Source organism: Phodopus roborovskii, unplaced genomic scaffold (genome assembly GCF_943737965.1).
Source record: "Phodopus roborovskii unplaced genomic scaffold, PHOROB, whole genome shotgun sequence".
In the NCBI taxonomy this organism is placed as follows: domain Eukaryota; kingdom Metazoa; phylum Chordata; class Mammalia; order Rodentia; family Cricetidae; genus Phodopus; species Phodopus roborovskii.
The window spans coordinates 1,680,960-1,695,727 of record NW_026126412.1 but is presented as its reverse complement, the minus strand read 5'-3'; the positions used below and the strand labels follow the sequence as shown (position 1 = coordinate 1,695,727).

General features: G+C 39.5%; 1 protein-coding gene across 10 annotated transcripts in view; it reads left to right on the top strand.

Annotated features, from left to right (window-relative positions):
- Window positions 1–14,768, top strand: part of Cast (calpastatin) — a 97,567-nt gene that overhangs the window by 44,282 nt on the left and 38,517 nt on the right. For 7 of the 10 annotated variants that reach the window (XM_051182743.1, XM_051182748.1, XM_051182744.1 and 4 more), the window contains 6 exons: window positions 7,757–7,816; window positions 9,970–10,035; window positions 10,603–10,641; window positions 12,225–12,281; window positions 12,744–12,857; window positions 14,201–14,290. In XM_051182743.1, coding sequence (XP_051038700.1) covers window positions 7,757–7,816; window positions 9,970–10,035; window positions 10,603–10,641; window positions 12,225–12,281; window positions 12,744–12,857; window positions 14,201–14,290 — 426 coding nt within the window. The remainder of the gene's footprint in view (window positions 1–7,756; window positions 7,817–9,969; window positions 10,036–10,602; window positions 10,642–12,224; window positions 12,282–12,743; window positions 12,858–14,200; window positions 14,291–14,768) is intronic. The other 3 variants (XM_051182750.1, XM_051182746.1, XM_051182752.1) reach the window with 1 other exon arrangement.

The window sequence follows — 14,768 nt, the reverse complement described above, 5'->3', positions numbered from 1 at the left end:
CAGAGTGAGTTCCAGGACAGCCAGGGCTACGCAGAGAAACCATGTCTTGAAAAACAAACAAACAAACAAAAAATAGATAGATAGACAAACAGACAGACAGACAGAGAGACAGAATCTCAGCTGACATTCTTCTGGAAGAATTTTTTGTCATTGAATGATGTGATCTCATGCACAGTACAGAATCAAGGCTCATCGTGCTCATCGTGTGGCATGAATAGGCAATTTTTCTTCTTTGTAATGGAAGAAAGTCTGCTGTTGCTTATGGTTCCAGTTTAATAGGAGACTACTATGGCTTGGAGGCATAGCAGCAAGTGACAGGCATGGTAGCAGGAGCAGGAAGCTGACAGATCAAGCCTTCAGCTCCAAGAAGGCCTGAAACTCAGGCAGAGCTCCACCAACCTCTGCTCAGGACGATCCTGCCAAAGATGCTCAGTGGGTCTTCCTGGAGCTACACAGCTTGAAGAATGTCCCAAGGCCTCCATTTTAATACTCTAGAGCCCACTATTATCCTTATGTGTTTGAATTTGAATTAATCTTTGGTAATTTCATGTTTAGAAATCTCTCATTGCTGGCATTGTTTATAACCTCTGTGTTCATTTAGATGACCCCCACAAGAAATTGCAGTTCTTACTAAAACCACAGTGGTATTTACTAGTTAAAGGTACACAGATGTGTGCTATGATAGGACAGCATGACACACAGTAAACAAATCTCAATGTCTACATATTCATTCTCTGAAGTAAATAACCCATCATTAAAAAGGAAACGTGTAAACGTGCATTCACTGGTCTCAGTATTGCTGTTTGTTGAGGGTATAGCTTTCCCTTGGAAGGTGCTTGCTAGGGAATAAGGCATTTACTTATTGTTTCTTACAGGTGTCCTGTACAAAGAGGCTTAGGGGCTTGTTTGTCTAGATCTCCCTTTTCTAAGATGTTCAACAACAAATTAGGTGGTAGTAGTCATGGAAATGATGAAATGTGTTATCTTTACCATTTTTCTGTTCTATAGGTGAATTTTCTTGTGATTATGCAGTAAAGTTCTCATAGTGCTGCATTTGGACTGTACACTAATAATTTATGTTTATTGATGTGCAAAATTCATACAAATGCACTTTCTGGGTAGCCAATTTTGGGAACTGGCAGGGTATGAGTTTGGCTGCTGCCTTGTGGGGTGCATATTCTTTTTTATTTCAGAGATTGTGTGGTTCCATTCATGATTTCTTTTATGTTATTTGAAATATGTTACTAAGCAGGAACCTAGTTTGTGAATCAGAAATTAATGACTTGCTTTTCTCTTGTACATCTAGTAGTGCAAGTTTTAGAAGTTAAGAATAAGTGTTAATTTGTGAGTATTTTTGTTACATTTAGACAGTGCTTACTATTAGTTTTGTGTTCTGTCCAGATTGCTCTTTGCTTTGAGGCATATAAATGGATCTTATAGTGAGAACAAGGAGCATCTTGCCTTGCAGCCAGGAGATGATTATATTTAACTGACATCCTGCACAAGGCACAAACAAGCCACCAAGATTGAGACATCTTGTGTCATGTTATATAATTGGTTCTAGGTTAAAATTTTTAAAACAAAGTGTTAAAACTATAGTTTATTATTTGACAGCTAAAAAATGGAATCAAGATTTGAATCAACCAATGATTTTTTGAGCTCCTTTTTGCTACCTTGTACTCTGCACCATAATAGGCACTGGAGAGAGTGGGGATGCCTTGTTTCTTGCCAGGCCTATAGCTTCATTGATAAATCATGAGCCATGTTCACCCCAAGACCTGGGTAAGCCTCCAGTGTAGAATGTATGATTACACCTTCACTTGAGAAGTATAGAATTTATGGACTATATGTCGAAGCATTGTGAAAGGTTTCCTAGGCATTGGGGATGGCATGGTGAAGAGCTCAGAAGTGGGAGCGGGGAGGGGCATGATGCCGAAGCCTTGATAATAAGTAGTGATTTTAAAGCAGTTGCTGTTCGCCAGTCATCTTCGTTCACATACATTAGCTTACCCTTAAAACATTTTTCAAAATCCTTTAGCTAAGTAAAAATGATAACGGTTCTCATTTTGCCTCTGAGGAAACTTGCCTGAGTTTGTGCTTGCATTGAATTGTCAGCTGTATTCCAGCAAGCAGTCTTGAAGCTGGGTTTCCCACCCTATCCCCGCCTCCCTTGCACTATGAATTAGGCCATAGGGCTACCTGCTAAGGTTCTGATGAGATGATAGGGGCACCATCCTACTGGAAGGGAACATAGAGTAGGGAACCATAGGAAGAGAATGAATGAGCTGACTAAACATCAAGTAATGAAGGGTTTTAAGGCAGAAGAAGGCACTGAACAATATCTAACATATAGTAGAAGATTACTGATATTATTAGTGTGGAAATAGGGTGACTTTAGTTATTTTGGAAACATTTTTTAGGCAGCTGTAGTTCAAACGGATTGAGAGATAAATTGGAATAGAGGTGAAGGTGGGAGAGAATAAAGCTCGGAAACTACTAGAAGAACCTTGGTATTACCTAAGTGTTGGTGTTGACTAAGCCAGGAGTATGTTCAACAATAGAAATGAAACAGCCAGAACTGCTTCTGAATACAGGTGATTCTGAGTGGGATGAACTCCTTACAAGTCCAAAGCCAATGGATGCTATGCCCATTTTACAGACATTGAAATTGAAGCCCCAAAGAATTCCATAATTGGAATGAATAAGTGGAAAGCAGGGAGTCTTTCTCAGTTTCCTCTTTTTAAGGTAGCCTAGTGACAAAGCTGGCTTGTTGATAAGATAAAGTGAGTTGCTCAAACAATAGAAGATACTTAAAATTAGAGAACTCAGTATTCTCCGAGAGCAGAATGTTAAAAGTCACAATGAATGATAGGATTGTGAGTGAGTAGTAAGGAGCGTGGAGTAGTAGGTGACAGAAGCTCCCAGAAGGAACCAGATCAGAAGACTATGGAAGGAACCCAGGCTCCCAGTGTGACAATAGCCAAAAAGTGAAGAAGAGTCAATGTTTCTTAACAAAGCTGCTGTTATCGAGTGGAAAAGGCGGGCACAGGCATGGGGCCTGATGTTCTTGGAACCTTCAACAAAGTCAAGCCCAATACAAAAGAGGACCATCAATGCCTTGGGTGAGGGAAATGTTAACGTTAGTATTGCTACTTGGGAAAGGAAGCGAGATCTAATTTAGGAGAAGAAAATCTAGTACTTCTGATGTTCCACTCTGTCTTTTCTCAGGGAGAGGTGAGGAGAGATTGCAGTGAGGTTGGCTGGCTCCATCTGAGGCAGTGAGGATCCCAGAGGACGGGAGCATGCATTAAAAGAAGTTAGATGCCGCTGGCAGACAAACATTAAGTTTAGTCTCTGTTCTGTAGCCAGATATGTAAGAAGCTGAGGGATTTTTTTTTTCCTTTTAACTGGAATTAACGTCAATAGAATGGAAAGAAGATCATTACACAAGTCCAACTCTTCATCATGAGCCCTACCTTTTCCCATTTATCAGAACCTTCAGGGGCTCACAGAACCAAAATCTACTCTACATTTACAAATGGTCTTCTCTTCTTTTGCAGCCTCATAACAAGCTTGAGTTGGAAGTGAATTTTATTTAGAGTTCAAACATTTTCTTTTTGTATCCTATGAGAAACCACTTAACACTTTTGCTAGGTCACCTAAGTTATGTGACAAGCCTGCTTTGTGATCTTTTTACCTCTGTGGATTCAACTTCCTGAGGCCATGGTTGTGTCTAATTGTGTATCCTCAACTCTTGGAGAAGTACATTTTAGATAATGGCTCTTGAATGGGAGGATGGTGAATTATTTTTGTCAGGGTATTCCTCTGATACCTTAGCTCACGTTATAAAGAATAAGTACTACTCTGGGTACTTAGAGATTTCCCTGGATATTTGGAAGAGCAAGTATTGTTTCAGATGCACTCTGATCTGACATTGGTCCATGGAATGCCTAGGAGCTTCCAGTAGTCCCATACCCTAGGAATGTTAGGTATTGCAGTACATGGACACAGATGGCCTAGCATTGCTGCTGGCATGCACAGCTATGTGTGCCTCATGTATGGATGCATCTCCCTGGGTGTCTTAGTTTTAGTTTCTTTTGATATGAAGAGGCGCCATGACCACAGCAACTCTTATAAAGGAAAACATTTCATTTGCTGGCTTACAGTTTAGAGGTTTAGTCAGTTATTATCACAGTGGTGTGCAGGCAGATATGGTGCTGGAGAAGGATGTGAGAGTTCAACTTGATGTGCAGGTAGCAGAAGTGACTGTGTACTGGGAATAGCTTGAACATATATGATACCTCAAAGCCCACCCTCACAGTGACACGCTTCCTCCAACAAGGCCACACCTCCTAATAGTGCCACTCCCTATGGGCCAAGCATCCAAACACATGAGTCCGTGGGAACAATATGTATTCACACCATCACACTGGCCTTTTGTCTTTGTGTTCCCCCCTTGTCCTATGTCACCAGATAATCTGCCATACCTTCAGAATTGCCTATCTCCGTGGTCCTCTGCTCTAGTTCCATAGTCTGAGTTTTCATGAGACTTGACTTACTAGAGTGATTAACTCTTTTCAACCCTGGCTAGGCTCTACCTTTTACAAAGGCCGAGGCATATCTATTGATCTTACCGTAGTATCCCCAGAACTTAACAGGGGTATACACTGTGTTCCACATTAACCAAAGGAACCAGGAAACTGTGAGATTCCATTTTCTCATTTGTTTAAAGTCTATATGTAACCTTTAACAAGGTTATTACTAAGATTCATACCTTTTAAAGATCTGGGAGTTAACTTTTCATAACTTTTTATTCATAATAATTATTTACATTTAAGCTCGACAGTTCAAATGATACAAAATGAAGGCACATCCAGTCCTTTACATGAGGTCATAAACATAAAAGCATTCTTTATCTTCACTTCTAGAATAAGAGCTGAACAAGATGCAATAATCCGGAGTTGAGAGGGTCAATAATCTGGTAGCATCACTTCCCTTGCCCCTAGTCCCCATGAGTCATGATTCATATCTCAGTTTTGGAAATATGGCATGTCTTAATGTGGAACTTCCATGAAAGACTCAATGCTGGGGACAGGTAGAACCTTAGTCAAAATCCCATTAAGACCGTGCTAATTTACAGCTGCTATATGGAGAGATTTTGTTATTCCCAGTGGGCCTTTGAATGTTTCTATTATTGGACATGAGGCTCATTTTCAGAGATTCTTTATTGTAGTTGGGCAGGAATAATCTGAAGATATTTGATTTTATAAACATTTTAAAAAATTTAGATTTTTAACATTTGATATTTGATGGCCTGGAGATTGTTCTGTGGATAAGATTACTTGGTAACTCTTACATAGTATCCTGGTTCAATTCTAAGGCCACCTGTACTGGTTCACAACCATATAAAATTTCAGTTTCCAGTCTCTTCTGACTTCTTCTGGACTACAGGCATGCACATAGTATATATACTTACATGCAGGCAAATATTCATATGAATAAATAATAAAAATATTTTAAAATTTAATTTTCGACTAAAGACTTTCATCATAAAATGAACTTACATGTACAAAATTTGTTTCTGCTACTGGTTTGATATGTATGAGGAAGACAACTAAAGGAATGGGAACTTCCAGAATTTGATTAGAAAGTTGTACATTTCTTCCTTCACCTTGTGGAGGTAGAATTATCTATGTATGAGCACTTCAATTCCCAACAAAATTTACTCTCAACAAAAATATGAATACTTATATATGTCTCCAATAATTTAACTATAAAGAAAATCTATCTTTGTATACGTTCTAGTTTTTTATCCCAAAGAGAATGTGAAAGAAGTTACTACAGTGCTTGTGTGTGTGTGTGTGTGTGCACACGTGTGCGCGCGCGCGCATGCGCGTGCGCACGTGCAGTCTTCTATTATGTAAATTACCATAGTTTAACTATAGTGTTAGTTGAGGTCTGTGGGCCAGTGATGTAGGTCATGGACAACAGGTAGTAGCAGAGTCACACTGCCATCCCCTTGGATGGGAATGTGAGCGGGAGAAGAGCAGTGGCAGGCTTATACTGCTTTTGACGTAAGTTCCAAAGTGGCTCGGGGCTAGACTTGGAGACTGAGGGAGGCCCACCTTATCGACTTTTCCCATCTTCCCGACAATCACAATTGTTTACTGACAGTGAGTTGCTTCCTAAGTAGGCAGCTTGTTCCAGATGGAATCCCTGAGCTTTAAATCCCAATGAATTGAAATGTGAAGAAGCTTACATGAAGCTGAATTGTTATTTGCCAAAGTGATAAATGCCTATTTTAATATTATCATGATGATACAAGCTAAGTAATGGAACAGTATTCAGTACCATGCATGCACCCACACCCTCTGTTTAGGTGATTCACTCACAGGACTCCACCTCCCCCAGGCATTCCAAAGGAGGGCATCTATTAAGTGTTGTGCTCCAAGGAGGAGCCAATATGAGACAGGCAATACAGCAACATTCTCTCAAAAGTCCTGTCTTCCTATTTGTTTATCTAATGTAGCAATAAAAGGACAGTTGCAGTCATGCTATGTACTTATTTCTATTTTGTATAATATACAGATAGATGAAAGATAGATTGATGGATAGATAGACAGATAAATCACTGATGACTGTGATAAAATACCATAAAGAAAGCAGAGTTTATTTTAGCTAATGGTTTCCGGTATATCATTCATCCCCTAACTATGGCATCCTAATGGCCCACTTCCTCCAGCTAGGATCCATTAAAAAAAAAAAAAAAAAAAAAAAAAGCACCCTAGTTGGAGACCAGGTATTCAGATACACATGGGGCTTCCTTCACACTCAAGCCGTGTCCTAGTAATTACATTAACAATTATAATGTGGCAGAAATTTTACACAATTATCATAAATACTTAAAAACCTGCAAAACAGACACTATGTCCCATTTTTCTATCTGAAAAACTGTGGCTTAAAGTCACACTGGTAGTAAATAACAGAGGTGGCTAGGATTCAAACAAAGTTTAAAAGGGGTCTAACAAGTGTCCAAGTGCACATTCTTTTACAAATTAATATCAGTACTTATAACGAAGTTTATCAAGTAGTTATGTATATAGGCTTGCAAGGTACTGTTAGCTACTAAAGAGCTGTGTGTGGGAAACTGGAGACCAGAGACTCTAAGTAACTGGCCACTATTATGTGGCGCATAAGAGACTACATCTGAGCCCATTTGATCTGGTCACAGACTTTTATTCTGTGGCTAGCAACACCTATTGGGATTTGTGAGCACACTACTACAAACTAGGCAAAACCAAGGTGGAAATTTAGGGGAAGTGCGGAGAAGAAGAGCTGAGGATAATTTTAAGTGGGTATTTTAGGTTTTTTTATTGCTGTGATGAAACACCATGACCAAAAGGCAAGTTGGGAAGGAAATGCTTTATTAGGCTTACGCTTCAGCATTGCTGTTCATCACTAAAGGAAGTCAGGACAGGAACTCACACAGGGCAGGATCCCAGAGGCAGGAACTGATGCAGAGGCCATGGAGGGAGCTGCTTGCTGGATTGCTTCCCATGGCTTGCTCAACCTACCTTCTTATAGAACTCAGGACCAGCAGCCCAGGGATGACACCTCGCACCATGAGCTGGGCCCTGGCATTTCCTCAGCTGAGGATCCTGCCTCTGATGACTCTATAGTGTGTGTCAAGTTGACATACAAAACCACACAGTACAGTGGAGGCCATGGCAAATGTGACTTTTTGTTTCTTTTCTAGGTGCCAGCTCCCTCTGCTGCAGCCAGCAAGTTTCCCAGTATGAGCACCACAGAACCGAAGGTAAAGAGCCTTCAAGGGGCAACTTGGCCAGTGTCACTTTAAGTTGATTGTGAGCAGTGTGCTTGCTGACAGATGGCGTCTTTAGCTGAGGAAGCTCACATCCTGGAAGTCACCATCTTCTTTCTGAGTTGAAAGCTTGTGTAAATCCTCCTTTAAGAGGTTTCTGTTGTTTCACAGGCTTTCAAATGTGTCATTGCTGGAATTTTTGCCCTTGATTACATTTTTGAAAAGAAGAGAGACCATCTCTCCAAGTACATTCCTCTGGAACTGAGTGCATAGGGATTCCAGCTTCTTGGTAACAGCTGTAATATTTTCGGTAGACATTAAGAACTGAAAAGGCTTATACTGAGTGACCTAAATGACCACAGAAGCAAAGGAAATGGATACTGGTTGTTTGAGTTGCTTTCTGCTATGTGGGCCATGGAGGAGAGTATTGTCTCTATGACAAGCTCCTTAGAGCTCCGTTAGGTATTAGTTCTTATGTTTATCCCTCAGAATTTCAGAAGAATAAAAGAAGTGTAATTGCTACATAGGGTGAGTCCAGTTCTGACAGATGACTGATGTTGCCCTAGCATCTGTCTCTACCTTAGTTACTGTGAGTCAAACTGTTTCTCAGAACTATTTCAGGGTAGACATTAAAGAGGATGCATTTGCAAAATATTCTCATCTTCTTTGTGTGTTACAATATTTGATTGCATTGAGAACTCCCAACTCCTTATTATCAAATTTCTTTATCTATAATTTCCAGCTTATGTTTGCTGTCTGTGTTCTCTGTCACTGTGCTGTCTCAGGAGATATGGCAGCATAAGTTACCAGCAGGAATCCCCATGCCTTACCTAGAATTAGAACAGTAAAAATATGTGGGAGTGTCTATTACCTAAGTTTTATAAAGCTTAGTTTTAAATTTTATTATATTTCTCTGACAGTTTTAATATTTTACCTTCACATTAATTTCTTAATCATATTAAAATATTGACTATACTATCTATTAGTAAGCAATTATTTGTCATTTGTTTGATTGTTTTTAAAATTCATGTATACAAATGTAAATAAACATATTTGTAGTGCTGGGAATTGATCACAAGACCATGAGACTTCATGTGTACAAGCAACTAAGTACTATACCTTTGAGGGGTGTTCCTAGCTGCCTCAATCTATACAGAGCAACCCTGTCTTGAAAAACAAAAACAAAAGAGGAGATTCACAAACAGAGGAACACAAACAAAAATTCATCAGCAAAGATGCAGTGAAAAAGGACCCCAAATTTCTTTAGAAACATTCAATAATGAACTTAGATTTTTACTCCAAACAATAATAATACTTGTATAACTAGGAGGCATTTCATGAAGATGACTGTACCTTCACCAAGAAAGCACCAGATATGATAGATTAAAAGAAGAGTATAATACTTTTTTTTTTTAACATGTCGATCCCAGTTTTCAGATAATACTTTAGGTTGAAGTTTTCTGACATCATCAAACATCCAAGAGGGAGAATGTTAACAGGAGGCATTAGTACTGATTTGTGGTCGCCACCTTGCTACATTTATAAAAAGGAATCAAGTTCAGTGCTGGTTTCTACCTTGCCTCCTGTGAACGGATGTTTGTGTCCCGTCCACATCGGCCACCATCAATGTTGTCTATATGCATTTATGGAGGTTTTTGCTTTTTGTTTATTTGGACAGGTCACCTTTCTCTGGCTTAAAGTCTGTAAAACATTGTACCAGAAAGTCTTTGAGACGCATGCTTAGAACTTTACAATACAGTTCTACATTCAGGAATGCAACACATAACTTACAAAGCTGTTTTTTAAAACTGTGGGCGGGATTTCAAAAAGCTGATAATGACACTTGGAACTTTTTTTTTTCATCATAGTCAAACATGGGGAATTACAGATTTAAAAAAGATTATAATAGCTTTTACACAAAGGTGTAACCTTAAAAATTAATCTTTTAAATGAAAATCCTCATGAAAAAAAATACAGTCACAAGCTAAAAGACTTGCTTGGAACCTTGGTGTTTTTGTGCCTAAATCCCCGTAGAGTTAGATACACATTTGCGGTGGAGACATGTTAGGCTAGAAGAATGATCTTGATATGAACATTTGTGCCCATTATGAAGCTTGTAAGATACAATGAAATCACTCTATCATTAGGCCATTCCAGTCTGCAAACAGATGGAGGGACCACACCCACCTGACAAGAAAAGGCACAGAAAGCAGGTGATGTGGTTCACTGTACCTGGCAGTTCCCCTCTAGTCACTTCAGCCTCTCAGCACACACTAATTCCAGTCCCCAGTCCTCTGTAACAGCATGACTCCATCACAGGCTTCCTCTTGGTTTAACCATCAAGCATATGCTGGCACTAAAAATAACTGCTCTGCTCTCTGTGCCTCGGGTCTGCCACCATCTTATTCCTACATACTCTGAACCCTATCTATGGTAAGTGTCTCAATGATTAAAAAAAAATATGTTAGTAGCTTAGATGGACAGAGCCCTTGGATTTGAGGGAGGAAGACTTATATGTTCTGTGGCTTCTGTTTTTACTACAATGTTATTAGTAAAACTCTGTGTGTATCCTTGATACACATAGCAAGAAATGAAGTGTTCGCTGCCATATGACTAGTAATAGCTGAAGTGTGTGAGCAACTGAAATCATACATTTTATATTGATAATAATACCAAAATCACTTAGTGGAAAAAAAATCTATTACAATCTTAGTAAACTATCTCCATTGTTATTTTTAACTTCTCTTTTCTTTTTAAAAATTATTCTTCTCTAAATTTAGGCTATGAAAACAGAGTCTGAGAAGTCACAATCAAGTAAGGTAAATAATTTAAGTCTGTGAGTGTATTATTCTGACCCTTTTTTTTATAGTGATGAATGAGTTTCCTATATGGGTAAGGTGATTTGTCGGCTAATTTAAATAACTTTGACTATTCTGTTGAATATAAATTCATATAATACATATAAAATATGTATACCATTAAATTCTTGTATTGTTTAAAAAGATATACAATATTTCATAAACAAAAGTTTCTCACAAGTTATTCAAATTTAGATTTTAATCATTTTTTTAAAGGAACAAAGGAGGAAAGGTCAAGCAGAGGAAATGGTCTGGGAAATAAAGATGTTTGCTATGTAAACCTGAGGACCTGAGTTCAACCCCAGAACCCACAGCAGAAGGAGAAAACCATGGTGGAGTTGCCATTCCACCATGACACATACATGTACAAGCACATATGTGCACACACAGAAATACATACACACTCACAAATACACATATACTCATGCACATGCATACACTTATATACATATACACATGTTCACACACGTGCACTTACTCATGCACATGCATGTATATACATAGAATATACTCACACAGGCACATATGCATGCACACACATATATACACACACACATGTATACACACAGGCACACACACACTCATACTAATAACTTTAAAAGGACAAAGAACAATTTATAGTTACCTTGATACACCAGGAGCAGTGTGCTGAACCTGCTCCTAGATTTTTGGACGACAGTGGGCAATTTCATCTTGAAAGTCTTTGCTGGGATGGTAGAGATGTTATGAGTCCCTCAGGACCTTTTCTCTGGGAACAACTAATCTTGCTTCCCTGTTCCCCTGGCTGTCCAGTCTGAAAGTCATTCTGCATCCACAGAAAAGTAGATTCTAGAATGCAAAACATCATTCTTTTTAATACAATGCTGTATTTCATTCTTTCAACTGTTTAAGCATAAGCTTAGATAAGACCATAAGGTTTTCTGTAGAGCAGAGAACTCAGTGAAACCTTGGAAGTACAGATATAGACCAGGCCATAGGGTGAAGGGTAAGGTTTATCTGATTCTGTGAAAGGCCTGTCAGTGAGACCTGCCTTCAGTCTTTGCATGGGGAATTCTAGATGGAAGAATTTAGCAACTAGGTGAAACATTATCTTCTGTCCCATATTTTAATGCTTGTAGTTTTTCTACCAAATGTCAAGAGAATTGGACCTTTGGGGATGTGGTCCTATTTCATTACCTATGGATGGAGACTTTTCACAATTCTACGGGTGGAAGGGAGCACAGAAAACTTACTTCAGCAAACTTAGTTACTCACCTTAGTCTTTTGATTCCTTTGTAGATAGTTTCACAACTACTGATCGATCTTAGGGAATATCGAAAGCAGCCCAGCGTTTAGAGAAATGTGTGTCTTTGGAGACATCTTTCTAGAGGAAAGACTCTAGGATCACCACTCATGGAGACTGTTGGCAGGCTACTTTGACTACAGTGTATGCCTAGACTTTCTCCCGAGGACATAGTTAGACTGACTTCATGGGCCAACTTGTAATTATAAAAACAGCAGATTCCAATACATTAATTCAACTTTTACTTCTTTGAAATTAACAGCTGCATGTGGCTCATGAGAAAAAGTCTCAAGAAAGAAAGCCAAAGGAAAGCTCAGAGGTAAGTGCTTTTTGCTTGGACTTGACCCTGTGTAGCAGTTTGTTTGAGACAGACTTGTTTCCTCAGCTGACACAGTGCCATTGTGTGGCAATAACAGTGTTCAGTGATCCCCCCCCCCAGATAGGTTCCTCCTTAACTGTCCTGGAACTAGCTCTATAGACCATGCTGGCCTCAAACTCACAGAGATCCTCCTGCCTCTACCTCCCAAGTGCTGGGATTAAAGGCGTGGACACCATCACCTGGCATGTTCAGTAATTATTAATGAAGGTTTTTTTTGGGAGGATTTGCAGTATTTCAGACTTTGTACCTAAAGTACCATACCATTTGCCTCACATTAATTGATGTTTACGTAATTCAAAAGTTCCCAAAGCAAACTATTATATACAGCCCTTGTTCTATAAGAAAAATATCTGCACTGTTTTCAACCACCATCATGTTAATAATGTATGTGTGTGCTTTCAGCCCCCAAACCTTCCCAAGCATGCTTCAGGTGCAGGAAGTGAGCATGCTCATAAAGAAAAGGCAGTTTCCAGATCAAATGAGAAGATGGTGTCAGAGAAATCAACAGAACCAAAGGTGAGCATGATAAATATGAAGCCACTAATAGCAACTTACTATTGGAATATGAACCGTATTGGACCAAGGATTAAATGCACTGGGTGCATTTAATATGATGCAGTACTGTAGTTGCACTGGTTTTGCAAGACCCATTGTAGGAATGTGGAATTATGGAGGGCCTGAGAAAGGCCATCAGATAGATTTAGGGAAATGTACGGTCTAAGCTCGTCATGCTGCTCATGGGGACCAGTCACGACAGGTAGTAGACCCTTGTGTCTCCCAAGCAGAAAGCTTTGAAAAGAGGCTGCCTCCTGGTTTCCACTCAACTTGAGTCAGGGAACCATTGCAGGTGCCCTGCTTTCCCGTTCATGTTTGTTCTGTCTCTCTTTTCTGTGTCTTTCTGTCTGTCTGTCTCCCTCACCCTCTCCCCTCCACTGTGTGTGTGTGTGTGTGTGTCTGTGTCTTTCTGTGTCCACCTCTCTGTCTTCTGTCTCTCTCACCCTCTCCCCTACTTCACTCGTGTGTGTGTGTGTGTGTGTGTGTGTGTGTGTGTGTGTGTGTGTGTGTGTGTGTGTGACTCCATCTAAGCTTGGGCTCAAATAACTCTCCTGCCTCAGCTCTCAAAGTATCTGGGACTGCAGCATGACTGTCCCCTTTACTTCTTCACACAGAAGTTCTGGTGCATTTTTAGGACTTTGTAGAATTCATGGACTCACAAAACCTAAACTTAGAAATCGATTCTGTAATTACACAGAGGCCCATTGCTCTTGGAAGAAGAAATATCTATGAGACATTGTTTCATTGAAAGCATTTGGAAGATTAAAAACTAGGCCCACTTTACAATGCTTTTTATATCAGAGTTCACAAATATGTGACTCAGGAATTAAATGCAAGCACATGGTTTGTTTGTTTGTTTCAACAATGTTGTTGAAGATTTTTAATTCTCAAAGTTATTTTTTAGTTAGGTGCTGGCATAGGATGTCAGGACATTTCACATAAAATACAAATTTATAACTTCTCTCAAAGGTTGGACTATCTGGAGAACTGGGTTCAGATTAGATCAACTGACAGGAGTAACCACAGCTCCTTTGTGTGTTCAAGTTTACCACAGCACCCTGAGCTCATTGGCCGTATGCAATGGTATTTTTACATCTATGTAACCTGAATGGACTCTGGGCTCTTGACCCCGGCCCTATATTGTACCCAACATTGTAACACATGCAGAAAGAAGCTAGCAAGCTCTGTCTACAGTGATTCTATGAAAGCAAACTGTCAGGTGTTGGTGACACCTGAAATTCATGATCTTGGTCATAAGTAAAGGTACTTACTTAGTCCTGTCACTGGTCTATCTTTGCTCTCAGACAAAAGCACAAGATGCTCCTTCTGCTGCTGGAGGGAGTGTGGTTTCTGGTGTGACTGTGGCTGCAGCATCAGACAAAGTGGATGGCAAGGTGAGCACGCATAGAGATGTAACATGATCCTCTCTGCTTGTCAGGCTTCTGTTAAGAAGCATACAACAGACAGCCTAGCTTTCAGAAACAATGGGCACTGTGTATAAATTTTTGTGAAGAAGAGCATCTGTTTGGGGAATTTAAAGAGGAAAAAAAGTACTAAAATAGTTTTGAAATGTGTATATCCATTAAATACTTATTGGGTACCTGGCATATGAAGCTTAGTATCAATGCCAAAGAAATTACATTATAAGTTTGTTCAGGTCCTGTCCTCTAGACTCACAGGTATGAAATTAAAGGCATAAAACATTTGCAGCTGCTTAAGTAGGCTTTACACTCAGCTTTGAATGTTTGCATCAGTTGGAGCCTTAACACTAAATCACAGTCACAGCAAGGGCATGAGTTGATAGCATGACAAGCCCTCACTCACAACCCCATTGTAGATGTATTGGCCTGTCCAGGAAGCATATCTTGGAGC